Here is a 20,421-nt window from a genome sequence, read left to right as displayed (position 1 = left end):
TCTAGGGTATGGTAATTTCTCTTCTCTGCCTGGGTGGTAGGTTCTTAAGTACTTTGTTTTATTATTGTCTTCAACTGATACACGTATATTTTCATATACTCTTTTGTGGATATGATGTATTTTACAATATATTAAAAAAAATCTAGGTTGACGAGGTGTTGGGCAAAGCAGTGACCTCTGATCATCTCTGATCATCATGAGGGTTCAAGGAGAGGCTGGTAGCACTTAGAGAGAGGATGGGATAGATGACCTCTGACATTCATTTCATCTCTAAGATTCTACGCATTCAAAAAATGTGTGCACAATTATTAAAGGAAAGCTTTTAAAAATATTCTTAAGGTGACTGCCTGTTAATTAACAGGATCTGAGGCCTTGCTCCATTTTTCACTACAACCATTACTGGTGTTTGTTAGACTATGAACCCCAAGTCTATTACAGTGATTATCATTTTTATTGGCCATTATATAATGAACATTAGATAGACACAGTCTCTGCCCTCTCCAGATGACAAATGATGTGGACAGTCATAAAGGGAATACAGTGAGAGCCAGATATGAACAGTGAATAAATACAAAAGACAGCAAAAAGGTTTATGTGGCAAACAGGTCAAGGATCAGGGCTTATGAGTGGGGAACAAATACACAAGGGTCTTGGAAAAAAAACATCCTAGATAAGTTAAGACCAGGAAATCTAGTCCTCTGCTCCAATTAACTTCAGCAGGCTTTCTGAAAGAAGTGAATAGATTCTAGGAAATAGACAGATTCTAGGAATTCCCTGGTGGTCCAGTGGTTAGACTCTGCACTTTCACTGTCTTGGGGACGGGTTCAATCCCTGGTCCGGGAACTAGGACCCCACAAGCCAGGCAATGCAGTGTGGCCCAGAAAAACAAAAAGAAAGAAAGAAAAAGATTCTGGCAATCAAACATTTGGTTAGGGGAAACTTTCTCCTAGGCTGCCAGGAAAAAAAAGAAAAGCCAAAATAGCTTAAGTGGTCATTTCCTCACATTAATCCTATTCTCCTGTTCTGTTCCTTCGTGATCTCTCACTACCCTCTCCACAGTGCTGATGTGAGATGAGGGAACCAAGACCTAAAAAAGGGAAATGAGAGAAAGGGGTATTTGTGGGCTGTGATGGACGTGGAATCGGGGAGAGTCCTTGAGTCCCTAAGTCACTGCTGAATAACAGTCAGGCTCTCTGCTCCTCCTGGCTAAGCTGTGACTTTGGGCAAAGTTACTTCTGCTTTGGACTCACTTAACCTTTAATCTGGGGATCCCCACTCATGTTACTGACATTAACTCCTCTGGCCTCACAACAACTTTGAGTTGATGGGAAAAATAAACCAAAACACAACATCTTATGAGCTACTTGAGTCCAATGTGGTAAATGCAAATAATATGTAGTCAAAGTTTATTCTCTTATAATCATTTATCTTCACTTTACTGAAGGGGAAACTGAGTCACAAAGAGTGGAAATAAGTTGATTTCATATATACCCTTCAGTCTTTGACCTCATCGATGTAAATAGCCTTAATGTTACAGTATTTTTCTTTCTGGAAGTTCTTATCATGATAATTTTTATAAATGGGGAAACCAAGGCACAGAGTGATTGAAATGTATTGTCTCAGTGTAGCCTTCATAAAATAGTGTCTAGATGAGAAACTCAAGAAGCCTAATTCTCAAGGCAAAATTCTTTTTCCATTAGATTCTTACCCAAGATTGAAACATTAAATCCACTTGAAGTTTGTGAAATTAGGTGATAAGTAAAGTTTGAGTTCTTGATACCAAGAACAGAGTAGGGTCTGGGGTGGTAGCAAGAGTAATCGGGATCCTTGACCTTTATAAAGGGTTTCATAGTGGACAAGCGCTCCACAGACGCTGTTACACTCTGTCCTCAGCAAGGACATCCTTACAGATGAGGAGGCCAAAACTCAGAGGCTAGTCAGAAAACAGTTTGTTAGCAAAGGGCAGAACTGAGATGGAAACTCAATTCTTCTGAATCCAAGTTTAGTGAGGACACACTTTGGGGAAAAGAGGCTACCTGATTTTTACTGGGAGACTTGAGTATGAGGGAGGTGGGAAGAAGCCAGTCTCAGAAGCACATTCCCAGAAAAGGAAATAATCATCATTAGGCATTTCAAGTGATGACACAGAACTGCTCTGGGCACTGCAGCGACCTACTGACTGCAGCTCTAACCTCTGAGGGCCTGCAATCTAAGACAAACACACTAAGAAGAACAAATATGTACGTGACATACAGATGGTATCTATTACAGTAGATCTACCATAGTGATCTATGACAAGAATAGAGAGGAAAGCATTTATATCACATACATGGCTAGCTAAGTTTGGGATGTGGAGAATGTAAGTGCATAAATGAAAATGGGAGCAATAAAGAAAAGCGAGCCAGGGAAGTAACACACACACACACACACACCAATTCAGAAAGGGTTTTTTGGAAGAAAAAAATGTGTAAGAGTTCTTTTTTTTCTCTTTTTTAAGAAGCAGTGGATTAGCTGTGTTGTGGCAGGAGCAGAGCTGAGAGTGTGAGATTTAAAACAGAAATTTATCCTTAGGCATATGGAACAATTATAAAGATGGGTAGGAAGGGGGCAGAAGGACAAAGAGGGCTTTGAGCAAGTGGAAATTCAAGAGAGATTACCTGTCTTGACTCCCAGACTGTATCTAAGTGTTTCCACCCCTGTGCTTTCAGAAAGCTCATACTCTCTACATTTCAGGAACAAGAATTTCCAAGTTGTGAAGCCTGTCTGCAGCGGATGAAGAAGGCAGCAGTGCCATGGTGAAGGAGATAGGGACCTTGCAAACGTGAGGCAAGAAGTCCCTAGCCATCTCAATCTCCCCAGATTCTAACACCACAGGAGAGGTTCCCAGGGCAAAACTCATTTATCCAGATCCACAGATTGTTAGAGAATTTCCAGTTTGCTTTAATAAACCCAAATTCACCTGTTGAGTTTTAGGCCAGTGATTAGATTCTTAATATAAAAACTCTGTTGAGCTCTGCTGGCAAATAAACATTTCTCTACATATCAAATCAGACTCCAGCCAGGGAGAGATACCTGTTTATCTCTGTTAATTTTGTTTACTCAAGTCATCCTTTGTGGCTCTAATTAGCAAGAGAAGCAGCAGCAGAGGACCACTAGGAGACTGGGCTGAATAAGAATAAGCAAAGAGTCCTACACTCTGGTTCTGGCTCTTTGTAGAACACAGGGTCTTTGGAGGTGAAGTGCTGGCTTTAACCATGACAATCTGAGACATGAGCCAACAGTTAGCAATTTCAGACTTTCAGAGGCAGCTTTCATTCCTGATCACCCTGGTTTCTGAGTCGACACAATTACTAAGATTTGTATGGATGGTATGAGAACTTGAGGATTTTTATGATGGTTCTTATGATTATTTGTGCCAACATTTGTTCCTCTGCCATATTTATAATGGGCCATTCTGTTCTAACTACTCTACGTGTATTGACACATTTAATACAACCACTTGAGTAGACACTATAGGTATTATGTTCATACAGAGAGGTTAAGTAAATTAACCAAGGTCACACAGCTAGTAAATGAAGGCACTAGAACCTGCATACAATTTACATCATTTAGCTAAATCCCAATTTTTTTTTTTTTTTTTTTTTTTTTTGGCTGCACTGCGCAGCTTGCAGGATCTCAGTTCCCTGGGCAGGGACTGAACCCAGGCCCTGGCAGTGAAAGCCTGGAATCCTAACCACTAGGCCACCAGAGAACTCCCCAAACTCCAACATTTTAAAAAGAATGTTTAACCAAGCACCTGACATTTACATATAAGGCATTGTTCTAGGTACTATGCAGAAGGTGCAAAGGAGGGCTTTGAGCAAGTGGAAATTCAAGAGAGATTACCTGTCTTGACTCCCAGACTGTATCTGAGCATTTCCACCCCTGTGCTTTCAGAAAGCTCATGCTCTCCACATTTCAGGAACAAGAATTTCCAAGTTGTGAGGCCTGTCTGCCGTGGATGAAGAAGGCAGCAGTGCCATGGTGAAGGAGAACTTTGCAGAAGTGCAAAGTTCCTGCACTCAAAGAGCTCATGGTATAGTTAAAAATATTGGTAGTGTTACCGAGTCCAAGTTCGTACTGCTCTCAGCACAACAGGGCAATAAATCGAGAGATGAGGTGTCGGGGCAAGGAAGAACAACTTTATTTGGAAAAGCAGCAGATTGAGAAGATGGTGGACTAGTGTCCCAAAGAACCATCTTCCCTGAGTTAGAATTCATGCTTCTTTTATACTAAAAGGGGAGGGGGTAAAGTCCTGGCTCCAGGATGTATTAATTTCTTCCTTCCTGCAGCCGTTTCCAGGTGGGCCTGTTCGGGAGGTTTCCTGTGAGCTAAAGAAAGGTATTTTAGCTTAACGCTCATTACATGGGAGGCAGAGTTCCCAGAGATGGTCAATTATGTATAATTTAAGGTTATAGGCAACATCCCTTTAGTGATTAACTTGTAGCAAACGCAATAGAATACAAAGGTTAAAGTAATTTATTCTTCCCTATTACAGTGGTCCTCTCTACGAGAGCGCTTAAATTTTGCTCATTTTATTCAGCTACATAGGATTTTCTCACTAGAAAAGACCTTGTATCACCAATGCTATTATCCTTTCTTTTTAAACAGGAAAGGCAACTTTAGGCCCAGAGGGGACCAACTTACTAGTTAATTTACTGTAACTGGAGAATGGCTAGTAGCAAACCCAAAATTGGAAGCCAACTTTTCTAACAACTAATGGTGATGTTTTATGTTCTTCCTGGCATTCAGGATATAAAGGTATTGTTACAACAGCGGTACAAAAAGAAGTTTACTCCTTTATCCCAAATCGTCCTTTAACTCCATTTCACTTCTGGCACACTCTTTTTTTTTTTTTTTTAGAGAGGGGTTGTTTCTTCCTTTATTTATTTATTTATGGCTGTGTTGGTTCTTCGTTTCTGTGCGAGGGCTTATCTCTAGTTGTGGCAAGCGGGGGCCACTCTTCATCGCGGTGCGCGGGCCTCTCTTGTTGCGGAGCACAGGCTCCAGACGCGCAGGCTCAGTAATTGTGGCTCACGGGCCCAGCTGCTCCGCGGCATGTGGGATCTTCCCAGACCAGGGCTTGAACCCGTGTCCCCTGCATTGGCAGGCGGATTCTCAACCACTGCGCCACCAGGGAAGCCCTGGCACACTCTTATTGTTCATTTTAATTTACTTCACCTTTACTGATCCCCACTCCTCCCTTTTTTCTCCTTTTGGAGTGAAACCAGGCCTGGACATCACTCAGACATATGGGGCTGGGGATGGAGATAACGTAGGTGTTTGAGATCCTTTACCATTAGTGAACCTTAAAGGAAGAACAAAAAATGCTTTGGATAAGATGCTTATAACTGCTTGAGCAGAAACAAAAGACGGAAGACAAAGAGAGGAGAGATGTAGTTGAATGACTTAGGGAGAAAACTTGCAAGCTGCTTAGAAGTGGACAAATGAAGACTAAATGCAGGGGGTTGGGGGTCAGCGAGGAAACGTCACACTCCCCTAACGGGGCGGGGTGGAGGGTGTAATGCCTAAGCAAGGCGCTTCACAGAAAGTCTCGCGGATTCTTTTGTAAGTATCTGAAAAGACTCTTTTCTTAGATGGCAGCGAACGACCTCTGAGGTCTGCGGGAATCTCTTCCCATTGTGAAGGCGCTCCTCTCTGGGAGGTCGCAGGGCCCTTTTAAGGAGAAACGGGGGACCCCCTCTCAGCGGTCTGGGGGAAGCTTTATGCCGGCGCCGGGCCCGTTCCCATGGGGTCTGCGACGTCCCCTCCCGCGACAGGCGTGACCCCGGGGGCAGCGCCTGGCCCACACCAGCCCGGCGGGAAAGCCCCCGGCGCCTCCGCCGGCCTCTAGCGCCGCTTCCCCCTGCGAGTCCCGCTGAATCCCGCCCCGCCGCCCGCTGCGAGCGTGCCTAACGTGCCCCCGCAACGTGACGCACGCGCCGCGCCGGGGTGGCTGCGCGGGCAGCGCGGCGGGAGGAGCGCGCGCTGAGGGCTGGGTGCGGGCGGAAGTCGGCGTCTGCGGAAAGGAGAAAGGAAAGGGAGACGCGGCTGGGTGCGGCGCGGCGCGGCTGCGAGACCGGCAGGAGGGCGCCGCCTCCTCCCCCGCCCTCTCCGCTGAGGATGGAAGTGACGAAAGCAGCCGAGGAGGTCACTTCCTGCTGGGGTGGATGAGGAGGAGCCGGAGACGCCGCGGAGGAGACCGGACCGAAGACGGACCGTGCGGGGGAGAGGTGAGTCCCGGCCTCGCCGCCAGGTTCCTCCGGGCAGAACCCCCGGCTTCGGCGTGGACGGCGTCCCTGCGGTCGGGGCCGCCCGGCGAGCCACGTACCAACCCGACCGGGCCTCCCCCAGTGCGGGGGGGCGGGGGAGGCAGGGGGCCCCGCGGCTGAGGGGCGACGGGGATCCAGGCAGTGTTCGTGCAGTGGCTCCGCGGAGCTTCGAGGCCACGGGGTGAGGGAGGCCCGGCCGGGAGGCAGGTAGAAAGGAGGCTCCCGGGGCTGTGGAAGCCGGGACCGGGAGCTGCAGCGGGGGATCCGCGGCACGAGACTCTGCAAGCCTCACTCTTTGGGGAATGGTCGCGGTCCGAGGGAGGGCGAGGGCCCTGCCGGGCTTTGCAGAGTTGAGATGAGTGATCCTACTTGGACAGAGTGTCCTCGGAATGAATTTGCCTAAGGCATGGAGAGGCGCCTCCGGGCCCATGGGAGGGAGGCCTTTATGGGTGAAATTGAGGAGTTGGGATGTCAGGAGAGAGCTTCCTGGGCAAGTCATTGTTGCAGCGGGGTTTGGATCGCAGAGTCGCGGTGGCTGAAGGCATTCCGGTGGCGGAATAAAGACCCGGCGATCCGACAGAGCGGTCTAGTTGTTAGCGTCCGGGGCAGCTTCCTGGAGCCGTGGGGAAATTAGTGTTTTTCCTCTCTCATTGTCACGGAGATGGAAGCAGCCGGGAGAGGAAACTCCTGCCTCAGCTCTGGGGCCTTGTTATTGTGTATCTTGTGTGTGTAACTCTGTGTCTGTGTTTATGTTTGTTTTTTCCTTCCTTTGGGGTATGTATCTCATCCTCATTCCCTGGTAGTTTCATAGCCCGAAACTTGCCGGTCTTCTTAATGTGTATGGTGAGGACAAAAATTCAAAGGATCTAGAGGAATCCTAGGCTAGATGAAATTTCAAGATTAGGAATTTGCACCCACCCCACCCTAGGGTCACTAAGGCACCTACATTCCCTCCAGACTCCTGCTAATGTTGGTACTGAGGGCCTGTCATTCACCCTGGGGAACTGCCTGGGTGAGGGTAGATCTGCCTTCTGCCCGCATATCCCTCTGGCAGTTTTACCCTTCCCTCCTTTTTGTTAAAGGATTGACTGATACAGGCTGCTTGCTGCTAGGAACAGGAAATTTATTAAGGAACTGTAAATCTGGGTGGAATGAATTCAAATCACAGCCAGACTCCCTCCACTTGTTGAGCAGAAGCTTCTCAGAAATGCTTGCTTTTTTTTCCTTCCTGTTAAAGGAAGAAAATGTAAAATTTTTTCTCAAAGAAAAATTGGGGGAGTGTGTGTGTGTGTGTGTGTTTGTATAGAGTAAGTGTACATATGGTGTGTTTACTTAATGTATCCCAGGGTGCTGTTTCAAGGAGGAAGGGGCAGTTTCTGACTGGGAGAAGTTTTCCTTCTCCCATCTCACATAATTCAGGAAAGTAAATCAAAATCAGATGTTCATTCTTGAGTGGCAATCAGATGGCTTTGGATTTTTTTTTTTTTAATTCTTCTTTAAACTGGTACATCTGGGTGAACTCAGGCTTGTGTATCTTGGCATCTGGGCCTGTCTAGTAATAGAAGACAAACTGTTTGACTTGTTTTGGCTGCTTTTTTGGACTCATTTCACCATACCCTTTCTTTTTTACATTTGAAGGACTGGTCAGGAGGAAGAAAGCAAATATTAAAAACAGTGTTTACAATTTGTGGCTTAAAGCCAGGTGAGAGATAATTATGGCCTTTGAAGCTGATGACTTGAGGACCATCATTTGATGACTTGGGGATTAGCAGTTTGGAGGTGACATGTTTGGAAGAAAGAGGGTTACATAAGGAGGGAAAGACAGGGAAAAAGAAGTTTGGGGAAAAGCTGTGCCAGAAAACATTGGGAGGATAAGAAATAAATAGCACCTTAAAGTAATTGATGTGGCTTGTGTCTCTCAGCAGGAGGGTGAAAATGAAAGCAGGCTGTAGCATCGTGGAAAAGCCAGAAGGAGGTGGAGGTGAGCAGAAGTTAATCATCTTCTGACATACCTGGAATGTCCCTCAGTGGTTCCTTTTCTCTCCACTTGGGCTTGGTTCACAAATGCCAGACCATGGCTGACAGCCTCTTGACAGGGTAGATACTGCTAGGACAGTTGTAGGCTTGTTTCCTATGGATGAATGTTAACATGTCTGGTCACCACACCCTTATCCCAAGCTTTAGAGTCTCTTTCCTGTTAGAGACACATTTCCAACCTTGAGAGTAAGGTTGTATTTTCCTAAAACATTATCTTTCCTGTTCGTTCCCTTTGGAACTTTCATGTCCTCACAGAAAGTAGGCATGAGATTTAGTAAGATCTGAAAGGGTAAGAGATTAGACACCTGGGTGCTGCTGCCCAACTCTTACCAGATTTAATGATTGCCACAAGGAAAGGTAACTTCTCTCTGCTTTCCTCTCGGCTGTTGTGGTTAGCCCCAGCTGACCGAAAGGGTGTTTGTGGCATGTTTGCACAGCACTCTAGAGATTCTGAGCATTGGAATGTGAGGTTGGGGAAACAGGTATGTATGTTCCTAGCTCCTGACTACCTTGATCTTGCCCTTTTCATATTAAAGGGTATCAGTTTCCCGATTGGGCCTATAAAACAGAGTCGTCCCCGGGTTCCCGGCAGATCCAGCTATGGCACTTCATCCTGGAGCTGCTGCAGAAGGAGGAGTTCCGCCATGTCATCGCCTGGCAGCAGGGAGAGTACGGGGAGTTTGTCATCAAGGATCCAGACGAGGTGGCCCGCCTCTGGGGCCGCAGGAAGTGCAAACCACAGATGAATTATGACAAGCTGAGCCGGGCCCTGAGGTAAAGGAAAGGATTCCCAAATCCACTGTGTTAACAGATTGGAAGGAGACTTAAGTAGTTTGGTGAATGTTAGATTAAAAAGGTATCAGGTGATAAGAGACTACACTAGTGAATAAGGTGTAGCTTTAAAGTGGGAGTGGGAGCTGTTGAATCTGTGTAGCACAGGCACAGGAGGAGAAAAGGCATATCTTTGGTTGTATGTAGGAGGGAATTCCAACGTGGCTGGCACTGGATCCTGACAGCCAATTCTGCTCTGTAGTGGGCGAGAATGTGTGGTGAAACCTGGATTGGAGCTCATTTGTAATCCAAAAGATTAGTTTACACTTCCCTGTTAGAATTCTCTTAGAAGTTCTCTTTTTTAGGCTCTCCTGGAAGAAACTAGAAAAAGAGTGAAGCAAGCACACAAGAGAGCACTCACTGCATGGTAGTGCCCTAGCTATTCAGGAACCAGTCAGTGAGCTCAGTGAGTTGTCAGTTCATAGGTTGCTCCAGCATGTCTAAAGATTGGTCACTATAAGTTTTCGCAGGTTTTCTTTTCCCCTTGTCAGTCTTTACATTTCATAACCCTTTAGCCCTCCAGGGGCCAGTTTATAACCTGTGCCACTGAATAGATTCAAGCCTCAGGGTTCTAGGTACATTGAAATCCCCTTGCCGTCCTTCACTGTTAGTGACCCTGAATGTAAAATCTGGGCAGCAGCGTTGCTGGAGCCTCTCACTTCCTTTTGAAAGTGAAGTAGGCCAAGCTGACGGCTGTTTTCCAGATCAGGGTGTACCATTGTTTGACCTGCCACCATAAAACAGTTCTACATTCCTTTGTCTATGCCTTGAGCTTAGGCCTCCACAGACTAACCACATCAGGTCTCCCAAGAGATTTGTCTGCCCCCACCTGGGCAAGGCAGAAAGGAGAAACAAGGCAGTGACATACAGTGGGACAGGAAGGAAATGGACTAAAGAATTGAAACCATAGAGAGAGAGAGAAGAAAGGTGGTTGGGGCTAGGATAGGTGTTCAGGATCTCAAAGTGAGATTGTCTTTGTAAAGGACTAGAATTTAGTTGAAAATTGAATGGGAAAAGTACGCTCTTAGGTCTCCCAGCTCTAACCTAAGGGCAAGGCTGCAAAAGAATGATAGTGATGTTTGCAAGTAATACTCAGCAAGAATTGTTGATCTTAGTGGTTACCTAAGTATATCAAAAACTGTCAGTAGCTAGAAGATAAATTGACGTGCATTCCTGTTTTTACAGATACTATTACAACAAGAGGATCCTTCATAAAACAAAAGGGAAAAGGTTTACTTATAAATTTAACTTCAACAAGCTGGTGATGCCCAACTACCCATTCATCAACATACGGTCAAGTGGTAAGACGCCAACTCTCTTGGTGGGGAATAAATTTTGAGTTGAAAAAGAATTCTAAAAACCCAGGTCTAATATGTGACCACGTAAGTCCCAGTATATAATGCTGTAATACCCTGCCTAGTTGGTTGCTTCTCTCAAAAGCTTTCTTCTGGACCCTCGGAAACCGAAATCTAGGACATAGGTACATCATGAAGGGAAAACACACCCGTGGTTTCTGTTATCTGCTCAGTGTGACTGGGAAAAGGAAAGGTGATCCCAGCAGGGGTGCAGGATTCCAGAAGGATATGTTGATTTAGGGAGTTGATGGGACTTTTAGAGACATGTGTTTATAGAGTCAAATATGAACCTAAATTTCTGGAGGAGGATTCAGTTTGAGACACACATGTTTGACTTATCATTGAATGGACAGTTGTAGAAATGATCAGAAATAGACCTTCAGTGTAAAAAAAAAAAAAAAAACCCAGGTCTAGGATTTGTCATGTTTAAGGGGTATTTAGAAACACCAAAGTAATATGATCCCCTGGATTTCCTCTGCGTTCTTGCTCAAGTTTTCCCATTCATCTCACAGGAAGTGATAGACTCTGCAGCATCAAGATAGATTTGGTTTATTTGGTTCCTTTTTCTGCATATTATTTGTCATCTCCTAGATATTATTGCATTGTCTTCTTTAGGAATGGTGTTCCATAGGTTTGTGTTGATCTTTAAGTTCAGGACTCAGAGTTTTAACACCCTGCCCAGTGACTCTTTCATAGACAAGAACTAGTTTCTACAAACACTTCCGATTTTCTATGAAACAACCAAGCTCACCCTTATCAAGTGAATATCATCAAAACCACAGCATCCTTGATCACAGAAAGGAGGTTCATATGTTTGCAGTGAAAAGCAGTGTCTTTGATCTGCACCAACAGCGCCTCAGAGAACAGGACTCTGGGGTTACTTGACCTTCTCTCCTCTGAAGTGCTGCAAGGCTTCCCCTCTAGGCTCTCCACGGGACAGGTTTCCATGACAGCTTCTCACAGAGGTTTTGGGTCTGCCTCTCAGGGATGCAGAAGGCAGTCTCTGATAAGGATGTTTGTTTGTTTGTTTTAAGATGCAAATCAGACCCCTGCCTAAGACAACAGATTGTATTTAACTAGTTTCTGAGCAGTCCATTAATGCTCTTCTTTGTGGCATTGTACAAGGCAAAGAAATCTGATTGTGATTCTGTAGTATTACAACTTCTCAGAGAAACGTTGGAAGAAACCTGAAAAATTAGAGCAGGGGTGTGGCTGAGAGAATATAATGCTGAGATCCATGGCAGATATGTAATTACTACACACAACAAGTTAGGGCAGTTTTAGCTTGATGCTGCTATCATTACAGTTCCATCTCTCCTGTAACCACTCCCTTCTGTCCCTGGGGCATGCATTTTTTAAAAAAAGTGGTATTGGAATGCATCTCTCTAATTACAACCTGTTTTCTTTCCTTGTGCCTGAGGGAGAGGCGTTAGGAAATCAAACCTGTTCTAACCACTGGAATCTTGTTTCCTCTATTTTTCACCCTTACCCCCCCTCCTGTGTACCTAGAGGAATTTTGACTCTAGCTGGGTATACTAGAGTGTGTGAGTCTTGTTCTTCTGTCTTTGACCCATTTTTTTTTTATTGAAAATCCACAAGTCCAGCCACTTGGACAACCTGGAATGGGGCATTCATCAGCCCTTGGGAGTAATATGCTTTTCCATGGAAAGGAAATCTGGACCCTCACTATATGAAGACTCTGGTCTAGAAACCTAACAGTAGTGGCCTAGCACCACCTATTGTGCCTGAAGGTGGTTGAACCAACATTGATCCTTAACTAAGCTCAAGATCCTAATCAAAAAGTCATGGGGAAAGCAAAACTTTTAGGGATACTACTTGGTTTTTACATCCTGGTTGCAGATAACCCCAAAGAATTAGAGTCATTAGTTCATAGAGAACTTTTACCCAGATAGACCAGATGTTTCAGGTTAACTTTTATGATGACAAAGGAATGTGACATTTATTGAACATCTACTTAATGGAGGTACTTTTGCCTAGTGTTTTGTGAATTGACTCATGCAACTCTCCTAGCCAAATAAAGTATACGTCCCAGTACCCTCATTTTACAAATGATAAAATTAAGGATGACAGCAAAGTCAAAGATTGATCAGAGTGGCTTGAATACAGTTATCTGTTGGACACTTTCTCAGGAAACAATTCTTGAGAGATTGAGCTATTGAAATAGATCATACATTCCTTCTCTGGATTGGGATTCATTCATTTGTTCAACAGATAATGTGTTAAGCCCTAAAGACAAAGAAAAAGATTATGGGGGAGTTCTTTCCCTCAAGGAACTTAAAATTTAGCAGGAGAGATAAGATACATGAGGTTTAATACAATTCGGAATACTATGTGGAGTGTGACAGATGCTCTAAGAAGCAGAGCTATGTGGATTTAGATCCTGGAGGCTAGAGAGATATTGTCTAGATGGTGGGTTGGTACAGTTGGGCTATTTTGAACTGTGTGTTTTTAAAAATAGAAGCAATACATTTAAATTTTAAAAAAATTTTTTAATACTTAATGTTTAAATGCATTTTTAATATTTACATTAAAATGTATTTTTTTAATGTACATAAGAAACCTTGGACAGATACAGAAGATACTAGTAAAAATGCTACCTGTCAGAGTGTGGGGGGAGGGCAGACCAGTTCAAGGATGGACTTGAGACCTCACTTCACCCCACCCCAGTTTTTTTATCTTTATTTTAGAAAACTTTAAAGCTACAGAAAAATTGAGGAAAAAATTGAACATCGAACACCCATATATCCTCTGTCTAGATTCACTAATCAATAGATAAACATTTGCTTTATATTTCGATATACTTTTTAAATCTTCTGAGATTAAGTTGCAGATGTGACACTTCATCCCCGTGTACTTCAGTATGTATCTCCCAAGTACAAGGACATTCTCCTTCTACTCACAATAACATTACCATACCCAGGAAGTTTTAACATGCTCTAATACTATTATCTAATATATGGTCCATATTTAAATGATATATGCCTTTTAAAGTTTTGCTTTTTTAATCATGATTATTGTCTAATAAAAAATTATTTATTTTAACAAACACATGCAGTTTGCTATGCGCTGGTACCAGTTTAAGGACTTTACAAATATTAACTCTTGTAGTTTTCATAGCATGAGGATTAGTCCTGTTATTATCCATTTTACAGGTAATGAAACTGAGGCACGGAAAAGTAAGTAAGTTACCTAGAGTAACACAGCTATTAAGTGGTAGGGCCGGGGTTTGAACTTAGACAAGGGCCTTATTATTCCCATTTTGCTAAAGGGGTTCAAAAACCAGTTGGTTACTTGTACCAGGCTACAAGGTAGAAGGTGCTGGAGCTAAGATTCAAACCCACGTTTTCCAGCCCTACTACTCCGATTTCATAGTGGCTCCACGAAGGTTGTCTTCTTCAAAGCAGTGTTTTCATACTTCTTGAAGCAGCAAACTTAGTTTTCAGACAAAATCTTAGATTTGTTATCTCAACGTACTGATACAACATATAAAAATAGGGCTGCTGCAGTTAATCAGAGGTGAGGGATCCAGAATGCCACCTCCAAATTGCCTTCCTTCACTCCCTCTAAATGCATTTGGAAAATGCTATGTATTCTGTCTCCTTTTTGCAGATTTACAGTGTACCTTAGCCTGTGTAGGGACTGAGATATCCTCCAGTTTAGAAAAAACAAGGCGAATAACTAAATTGTTTAGGAGACAAGACCTTCTCTACCACCTCCCTTCCCCCCCCCCCACATTATACTTATTCAGTCCTTCAGAACACATAGAAGTGTTTTTTTGCTTTTGAATAGATGTGCTCTTAATACAAAATAAAGATCCAGGAGAATCAAAAAAAAATAGAATTTTAGCCATTGTAATAAGCTAGTAGAAGTGATACTTTGGAGACCCTCTTGACTCTACTCAAATTATATTCAAGGTCATCCATCTGTTTTTCCGAATTGTGCAGTTAAATCAGTGGTTTCAGAAAAAAGACCTGCAGACCAGTTTTCTGTGGAACATCATTTTGAAATGCTGCCCTGGCACAGTGTTACTCAGGCACATGTGCCAAGAAAGCTACAGTCTTGCACATACCTACCGACTCCAGAGTCCTATCTGAGGATGACTCAGTTATAACAAGAATAGAAGACTGCAAGCAATTCCTACCCACGTCGTATCTCGTGCACCTTTTTTGTTTCTTCTCCTGGATCACCACACTTTCACTTATTTGGGTTTTTCTTATTTTTTCTTCTCCTTTATCCTTCCCTCAGAGTAAAAATAGCCCTCCTGACATCATCAGTGATAGAAGCCACTGATGCCTCCCAGGCGCCCAAAGGGTCCCTGAGGCCTCATACCTCTCTTATGCTCTGATTGTCAGAAGGACCTTTTGGGGGAGTTGAGAACTTGTGAGGCTTTGAAGTTGACATGTGTAGCACAGTGTTGGTTTCTGCCTAGAGCTTCAGTTTTTAGTCTGTGAATCTGGGAGAAGTGGTAGGTACTCGACTTTCTCCCAGCGTCCTCAGTGCTTGAAAGCAGGATGGGAGTGGAGATCATTATACAGATTATGTATAATAGAAAATAGATTGGAGAGATTTAAAAATTTTTGAATCTCTACAAAGTAGTGATTGTATATCAGAAATGATGAAAGGTACACCATGAGAACCTACCTTAACAAACATAGCCTCTTTTTGTGATCTGTTTTTGTTCTTAAAATGTGGTCTTGTTCGTGTTCATATATGTGAAGTGCAGGGTCTTCAGGCTTTTAATGCATTGTTTACATGCATATCGTTCCCAGTTTTGTTCATTGGTTTTGGTTTGTTTGCTTACTTTATAGATATGGCCAAAATTATGAAAAGATGATTTGCAAAGCTGAGAGTTAAAGCAGGTGATATATATACAGTATTTAGAGTTGCAGAGGAGAAGGCTGTAATACCCATTCATTCATTCAACTGGTAGTTATTAAGCACCTACTAATTATAAAGCCCTGAACTGCTGGAAATCTACTTGCAAATGATAGGAAGTCCCTGCCTTCATGGGATTTATGTTTTAGAATACAGATAAACAAGTAAATCATATTTTAGATAGTAGTGAGTACCGTGAAGACAGTGAGTAAGACTCTAGAGAAAGGTGGCAACTAAATTGAGTATAGGAAGCTGAGGAGACAGGCAGCTGAGGGATTCAGTCCAGCTGGAATGTTTATTTTCTGTTGCTCTTCAACATCTTGTACTTGTTTAGCATAAGTAAAATTGCTGATAATGAATGACCAGAACTCCAAAGTGGCCTTTTGTCTTTTCCTCCCTCACAGGTGTGGTTCCCCAGAGTGCGCCACCAGTGCCAACAGCCTCTTCCCGCTTCCATTTCCCACCTCTGGACACCCATTCTCCAACTAGCGATGTGCAGCCAGGGCGGTTCTCTGCTAGCTCCCTAACTGCTTCTGGCCAGGAGTCAAGCACTGGCACTGATAGAAAGGTGGAGCTTTCGGAGCTGGAGGATGGCTCAGCCGCTGACTGGCGCCGGGGTGTGGATCTCATGTCCTCCCGGAATGCTGTCGGCGGAGGGATTGGCCATCAGAAGCGCAAGCCTGACATCATGCTTCCCCTGTTCTCTAGGCCAGGGATGTACCCTGACCCCCATAGTCCCTTCGCCATCTCTCCCATCCCCGGCCGTGGAGGCGTCCTGAATGTCCCCATTTCACCAGCCCTCTCCCTGACTCCCACCATCTTCTCCTATAGCCCGTCGCCAGGCCTGAGCCCCTTCACCAGCAGCAGTTGCTTCTCCTTCAACCCTGAGGAAATGAAACACTACCTTCATTCTCAAGCCTGTTCTGTGTTCAACTACCATCTGAGTCCGCGGACATTTCCTCGTTACCCGGGGCTCATGGTTCCACCGCTGCAGTGCCAGATGCATCCTGAGGAGTCAACCCAGTTTTCCATCAAGCTGCAGCCCCCACCTGTCGGGCGGAAGAACCGGGAGAGGGTGGAGAGCAGCGAGGAGGCAGCGCCTGTCACTGTTCCCACGCTGGCTCCTGTTCCCCCGAGAATTAAGGTGGAACCAGCCTCTGAGAAGGATCCTGAGAGTCTCAGGCAGTCGGCACGAGAAAAGGAGGAGCGCTCTCAAGAAGAGGGCAGTGTGCCAAGCAGGACCACAGAAGAGGAAAAAGGCACCATCTTTGCCCGCCCGGCTGCACCGCCTGTCTGGCCCTCTGTACCCATTAGCACCCCAAGTGAAGAACCCCTAGAGGTGACTGAAGACAGTGAGGACAGGCCTGGCAAAGAGCCCGGTGCACCTGAGAAGAAAGAAGATGCCCTGATGCCCCCCAAGCTTCGGTTGAAGAGGCGCTGGAATGATGACCCTGAAGCCCGGGAGCTGAGTAAGAATGGCAAGTTCCTCTGGAATGGGTCAGGACCCCGGGGCTTGGCAACAGCTGCTGCTGACGCTTAGAACTGGAAGTTGATTGGGAGCTGTTTATACTATAATCAAACACATACATGTATTTATGTAGCAGGATTTCAGGGTGGGGGGCGGGGAGGGAATTAGGCTGGTTTGATCCTTCTAGGGGCATAGACTTGTATTTTTATGTTTGGGGGATAGGATGGGGTATCTTCTGTTGTAAATTAGATGGGATGTGAACACACTTTTTTTCCTGGTGAGTAGGACATGGGAAGGGTATTGAACTGAAAGAAGAAAGAGCCTCTGTTTCCTGTTGAGGCTTACACTTTCTGACAAACTCCCAGAGGGCCAAGATACTGTTTGGCCCCATGATAGTTCAGGTTCCAGACTTGTTTCTTTTCTATTGTATTTATATATGGAAAGCCATTAATGAATTTATTTTGCTCTGAGACATACACATAAAAGGGAAAGGGGTGTGGTTGGGAGGTTGAGCAGTGAGAGACCATTAATACTTAAGTATTTTGCCTGAAATGTTTCTTTATAATTATTTCAGGGGAGGAATAAGATAATCTCAGTCTTACGGGGGCAGGAGGATGTTCAGGTGTTGCTCTTTTTCTTTTTCCCTTTGTTGTTGTTGTTGTTTGGCTTCTTTTTTTTTTTTTTTCCTTTTTATAAAATGTTTTCAGGAAACATGAAATGTACTGCCAGTTAGAGCGGGGCTGGCAAGGCACAGGCGCTGAGCCTTCAGCTACGTTGTTGAGACAGGAAGCCCTGCTGTGAATTTCTTGGACATTTCACCTACTTCACCTATTAAGAAGCCATGAGGAGTTATAAACTCTTGTTCAGGGAAGAAAGAAGAGGGCAGGAGGAAGTAACCCAATGCCTTTAAAAACAAAAACACAAAAATGCTCTTTTTTTTTTTTTTCTATCGTGGGTTTGGGGAGCCAAACCAACGTGTGACTGAGCGAGTTGACTGAGAGACGTGACAGAGTTAAAGATGTCTTTCTGCGGTGTCTGGTTCTCTTATCGTTTTCTTAAGTCAAAGCCTTAACAATGAACATACTTCAACATGATACGGGTCTGTCAACGTAAACCTGTAAAAGGGCATAGACAACTTTTCAGATAATCCAGGAGTGTTGGAAGATGGTTAAATTTTAAGCTGGTATTTAATCATCCCCACTTGATGTATTGGGATAGGTAGCAAAAAGGCAGGATTGTGGGAGTTAAGGGCAGATGATACCTGGAAACACAGAAGGTAGCTGGGGGTACAAGTGGATGTTTAGGAAGCTGAAAGAAGCGTTAGACAGACACAGAAGGCAGACAGATGCCAAGAGGCCTGGTGTAAGTGAAACAGTGGGTGTCTGTCCTGTTGTGGTGGTGCCGTTCTTGCCATACCCATTCCCCTAGATTGTACTAATTCTCATGATCAATTGACTCTCCTACATGAGACCCCAGGAATTGTTTCTTCATGGGAAATTCCCTTCCAGCAACTTCAAAGGAATGGGAAAGTATTGATCTTACATGAAGCAAAAGGAGCCTGGATTAGGGGCAGAGAGAAGGAAGCCACAGCCAACTGTGTGTGTGTGTGTGTGTGTGTGTGTGTGTGTGCACATGTAAGTACATAGTAGTATACAGAAATACCTAACATGGCTCAGATCCACGAGCAGCGGAAAGAAGAAATAACTGCATCTCTGATAGGGGCAAGGAGTGGGCACAGGGATGTTGTCTAGAAATTGGAGAGATTCCTGGCTCCATCTCAGCCTAGGTGAACTCAGTGTACTAAGAAGCACTTGAGGGTTGTCTTTTCATGGTTGGGGGGGGGGGGTCTATTTTAAACTGGAGTGCGTGCGTGAGAGAGGGGCCCAGGAGAGGTTCGAGCCGGTGAGTGAGTTGTTAGGTGGCTTAAGAGGACTTGAGTCCATCATGCTGTTTTTCGGCAATTGTCCTCCCCCTTGTTTGATTCAAATTCCGTGAGTGGCTTGTCTTTTCCTGGGAAAAGGATTAGGAGAATGGTCCCTCACAACTCAGGCTTTGGTCAGGCTGCCTTTGGTTGGTTGTGTTTTTGTCGGTTTCTTTCTCTGTACCTCGACTTACCTCGAATCAGAAAGCAAGCCCAGGCAGGTGGAAGAGGCATCTCTGCTTGGCATTGCCCAATCTAACCAGGGAGGCTGGCTGCCCACCGTCTCTGTCCACTAGAGGGGAGGGCCGGCAGGTGTCAGTATGAACTCAGGAATAGAAACATGAGGCCTTTAAAATAAGAGGGAGAGAAATCCGTGATGCATACCTGTAACCCCCTAGAACCCAAGTGCCAGAATTAATTCCTAGATGCTGCTTCTGTTTGAATAAAAAGTCACAGCTTTTACACTTGAAAAAAACACACTCAAAAAATGTTCAACTCCATGAAAACTGTTTTTGGCTTTAAGAAATTGTTTGGTGTTTAACTGTTTCCTTTGATTGCCATTCCACCAGTAAATTGTTGGTTGATTTGCACTGCACACTGGGGTTGGGGGGAGGGTCCTACACAGAGCCAGACTTGGGCTTGCCCGGGAAGTGGACCAGGGGATGTGGAGGTCACTGATATTTCCTGGAGCAAAGGGATGGGAGATAGTTTTTCTTCCCCGAGCCCACTCTGGGCAGCACCTGTCACCAGCCTGGCACAAAGCCAGGCCTTTCTCTTCCGCGAGCATCTCATCACTGTCCAACAGCAGGTGGAAAGGGGGGGACAACACCAGACGTATTTTGCCTCCCCATTTTTTTCCACCTTTTGCTGTGCCAGATGTTTTAACATTTTGCAGATACAGATCTTGAACATGTATTAAGAACCTGTTCATGCTGTTTGCTTTTTTGACTCTAGAGAAGAAAATAGCAGAGATCTCTTCAGGGCATCCAGCCTTGCTGAGCTTTTTTTCTTTTTTTTTTAAGAACGGCTAGGAGTGAAATATAAACAATTCACTAAGTCCCTTCAACCCCCAGTTTTCAAGCTGCACTGCATTAAACCCAGCTCGCTAACTAACACAGGGAATTACTGCACCCTAGTCCTCAATGGGCCAAGAAACTTTCAGAAGCATTAAAAAAAAAAAAAAAAAAATAGTTGAAGTATACCACTTCTCACCAAGCAGGTAGAGTCAGTTGGCTGTTTGTCCCTTGTTTTTTATTTATTCCATAATTATGTTTGTGTTTTTTGTTTTGTAGACAGTAATGGAACATACTTTTAAATTTTGTTTAAGAGAAAAAGAACTTTGATCCAGTCTTTCAAGAACTGTTCCATTTTTTTGTTTCTTCTTGGGGGAAAAAAAGTTACCAGTTAATTTGTTTTGAAATATTTAGGCATTCTTTGAGTTATAAAATTGTGATGCAGGGATTTTTGGGAATTCACATGTGAAAGATGACTTCACTAGTTATCCGCTTAAGCAGAATAAAGTGTGTATATGTACATAAAATGTAAGTAATCTTAACTCCATTGTGCAGTGCCTTTTAGATGTTCCGCTTTCTATAAAGTCTT

General features: G+C 44.3%; 1 protein-coding gene across 3 annotated transcripts; it reads left to right on the top strand.

The window, feature by feature from the left end:
* Positions 1-5,955: 5,955 nt before the first annotated feature.
* Positions 5,956-20,034, top strand: LOC118899585 (ETS translocation variant 3). 3 transcript variants are annotated; one of them, XM_036861365.1, is made up of 5 exons: positions 5,956-6,272; positions 8,237-8,292; positions 8,885-9,122; positions 10,365-10,480; positions 15,835-20,034. In XM_036861365.1, exons 2-5 carry the CDS (start codon positions 8,247-8,249, stop codon positions 16,968-16,970), a joined length of 1,536 nt encoding a protein of 511 aa, XP_036717260.1. In that variant the 5' UTR covers positions 5,956-6,272; positions 8,237-8,246; the 3' UTR covers positions 16,971-20,034. The 3 variants fall into 3 exon arrangements, with proteins under 3 accessions (XP_036717260.1, XP_036717253.1, XP_036717248.1); XM_036861358.1 differs by having other exon boundaries at positions 8,234-8,292; XM_036861353.1 differs by lacking the exon at positions 5,956-6,272 and having other exon boundaries at positions 8,020-8,292.
* Positions 20,035-20,421: the final 387 nt, after the last annotated feature.

This window comes from Balaenoptera musculus, chromosome 1 (assembly GCF_009873245.2).
Source record: "Balaenoptera musculus isolate JJ_BM4_2016_0621 chromosome 1, mBalMus1.pri.v3, whole genome shotgun sequence".
In the NCBI taxonomy this organism is placed as follows: domain Eukaryota; kingdom Metazoa; phylum Chordata; class Mammalia; order Artiodactyla; family Balaenopteridae; genus Balaenoptera; species Balaenoptera musculus.
Note: the sequence above shows the minus strand (reverse complement) of the source record. Positions and strands in the feature narration are given on the sequence as shown.

Excerpts from the sequence above, each read along its gene's own strand:
- LOC118899585 (XM_036861353.1), top strand. The coding sequence starts at position 8,214 with ATGTGGCTTGTGTCTCTCAGCAGGAGGGTGAAAATGAAAGCAGGCTGT. Across the intron at positions 9,123-10,364 it reads AAGCTGAGCCGGGCCCTGAG|ATACTATTACAACAAGAGGA; the intron begins GTAAAGGAAAGG and ends CTGTTTTTACAG. Across the intron at positions 10,481-15,834 it reads CATCAACATACGGTCAAGTG|GTGTGGTTCCCCAGAGTGCG; the intron begins GTAAGACGCCAA and ends CCTCCCTCACAG.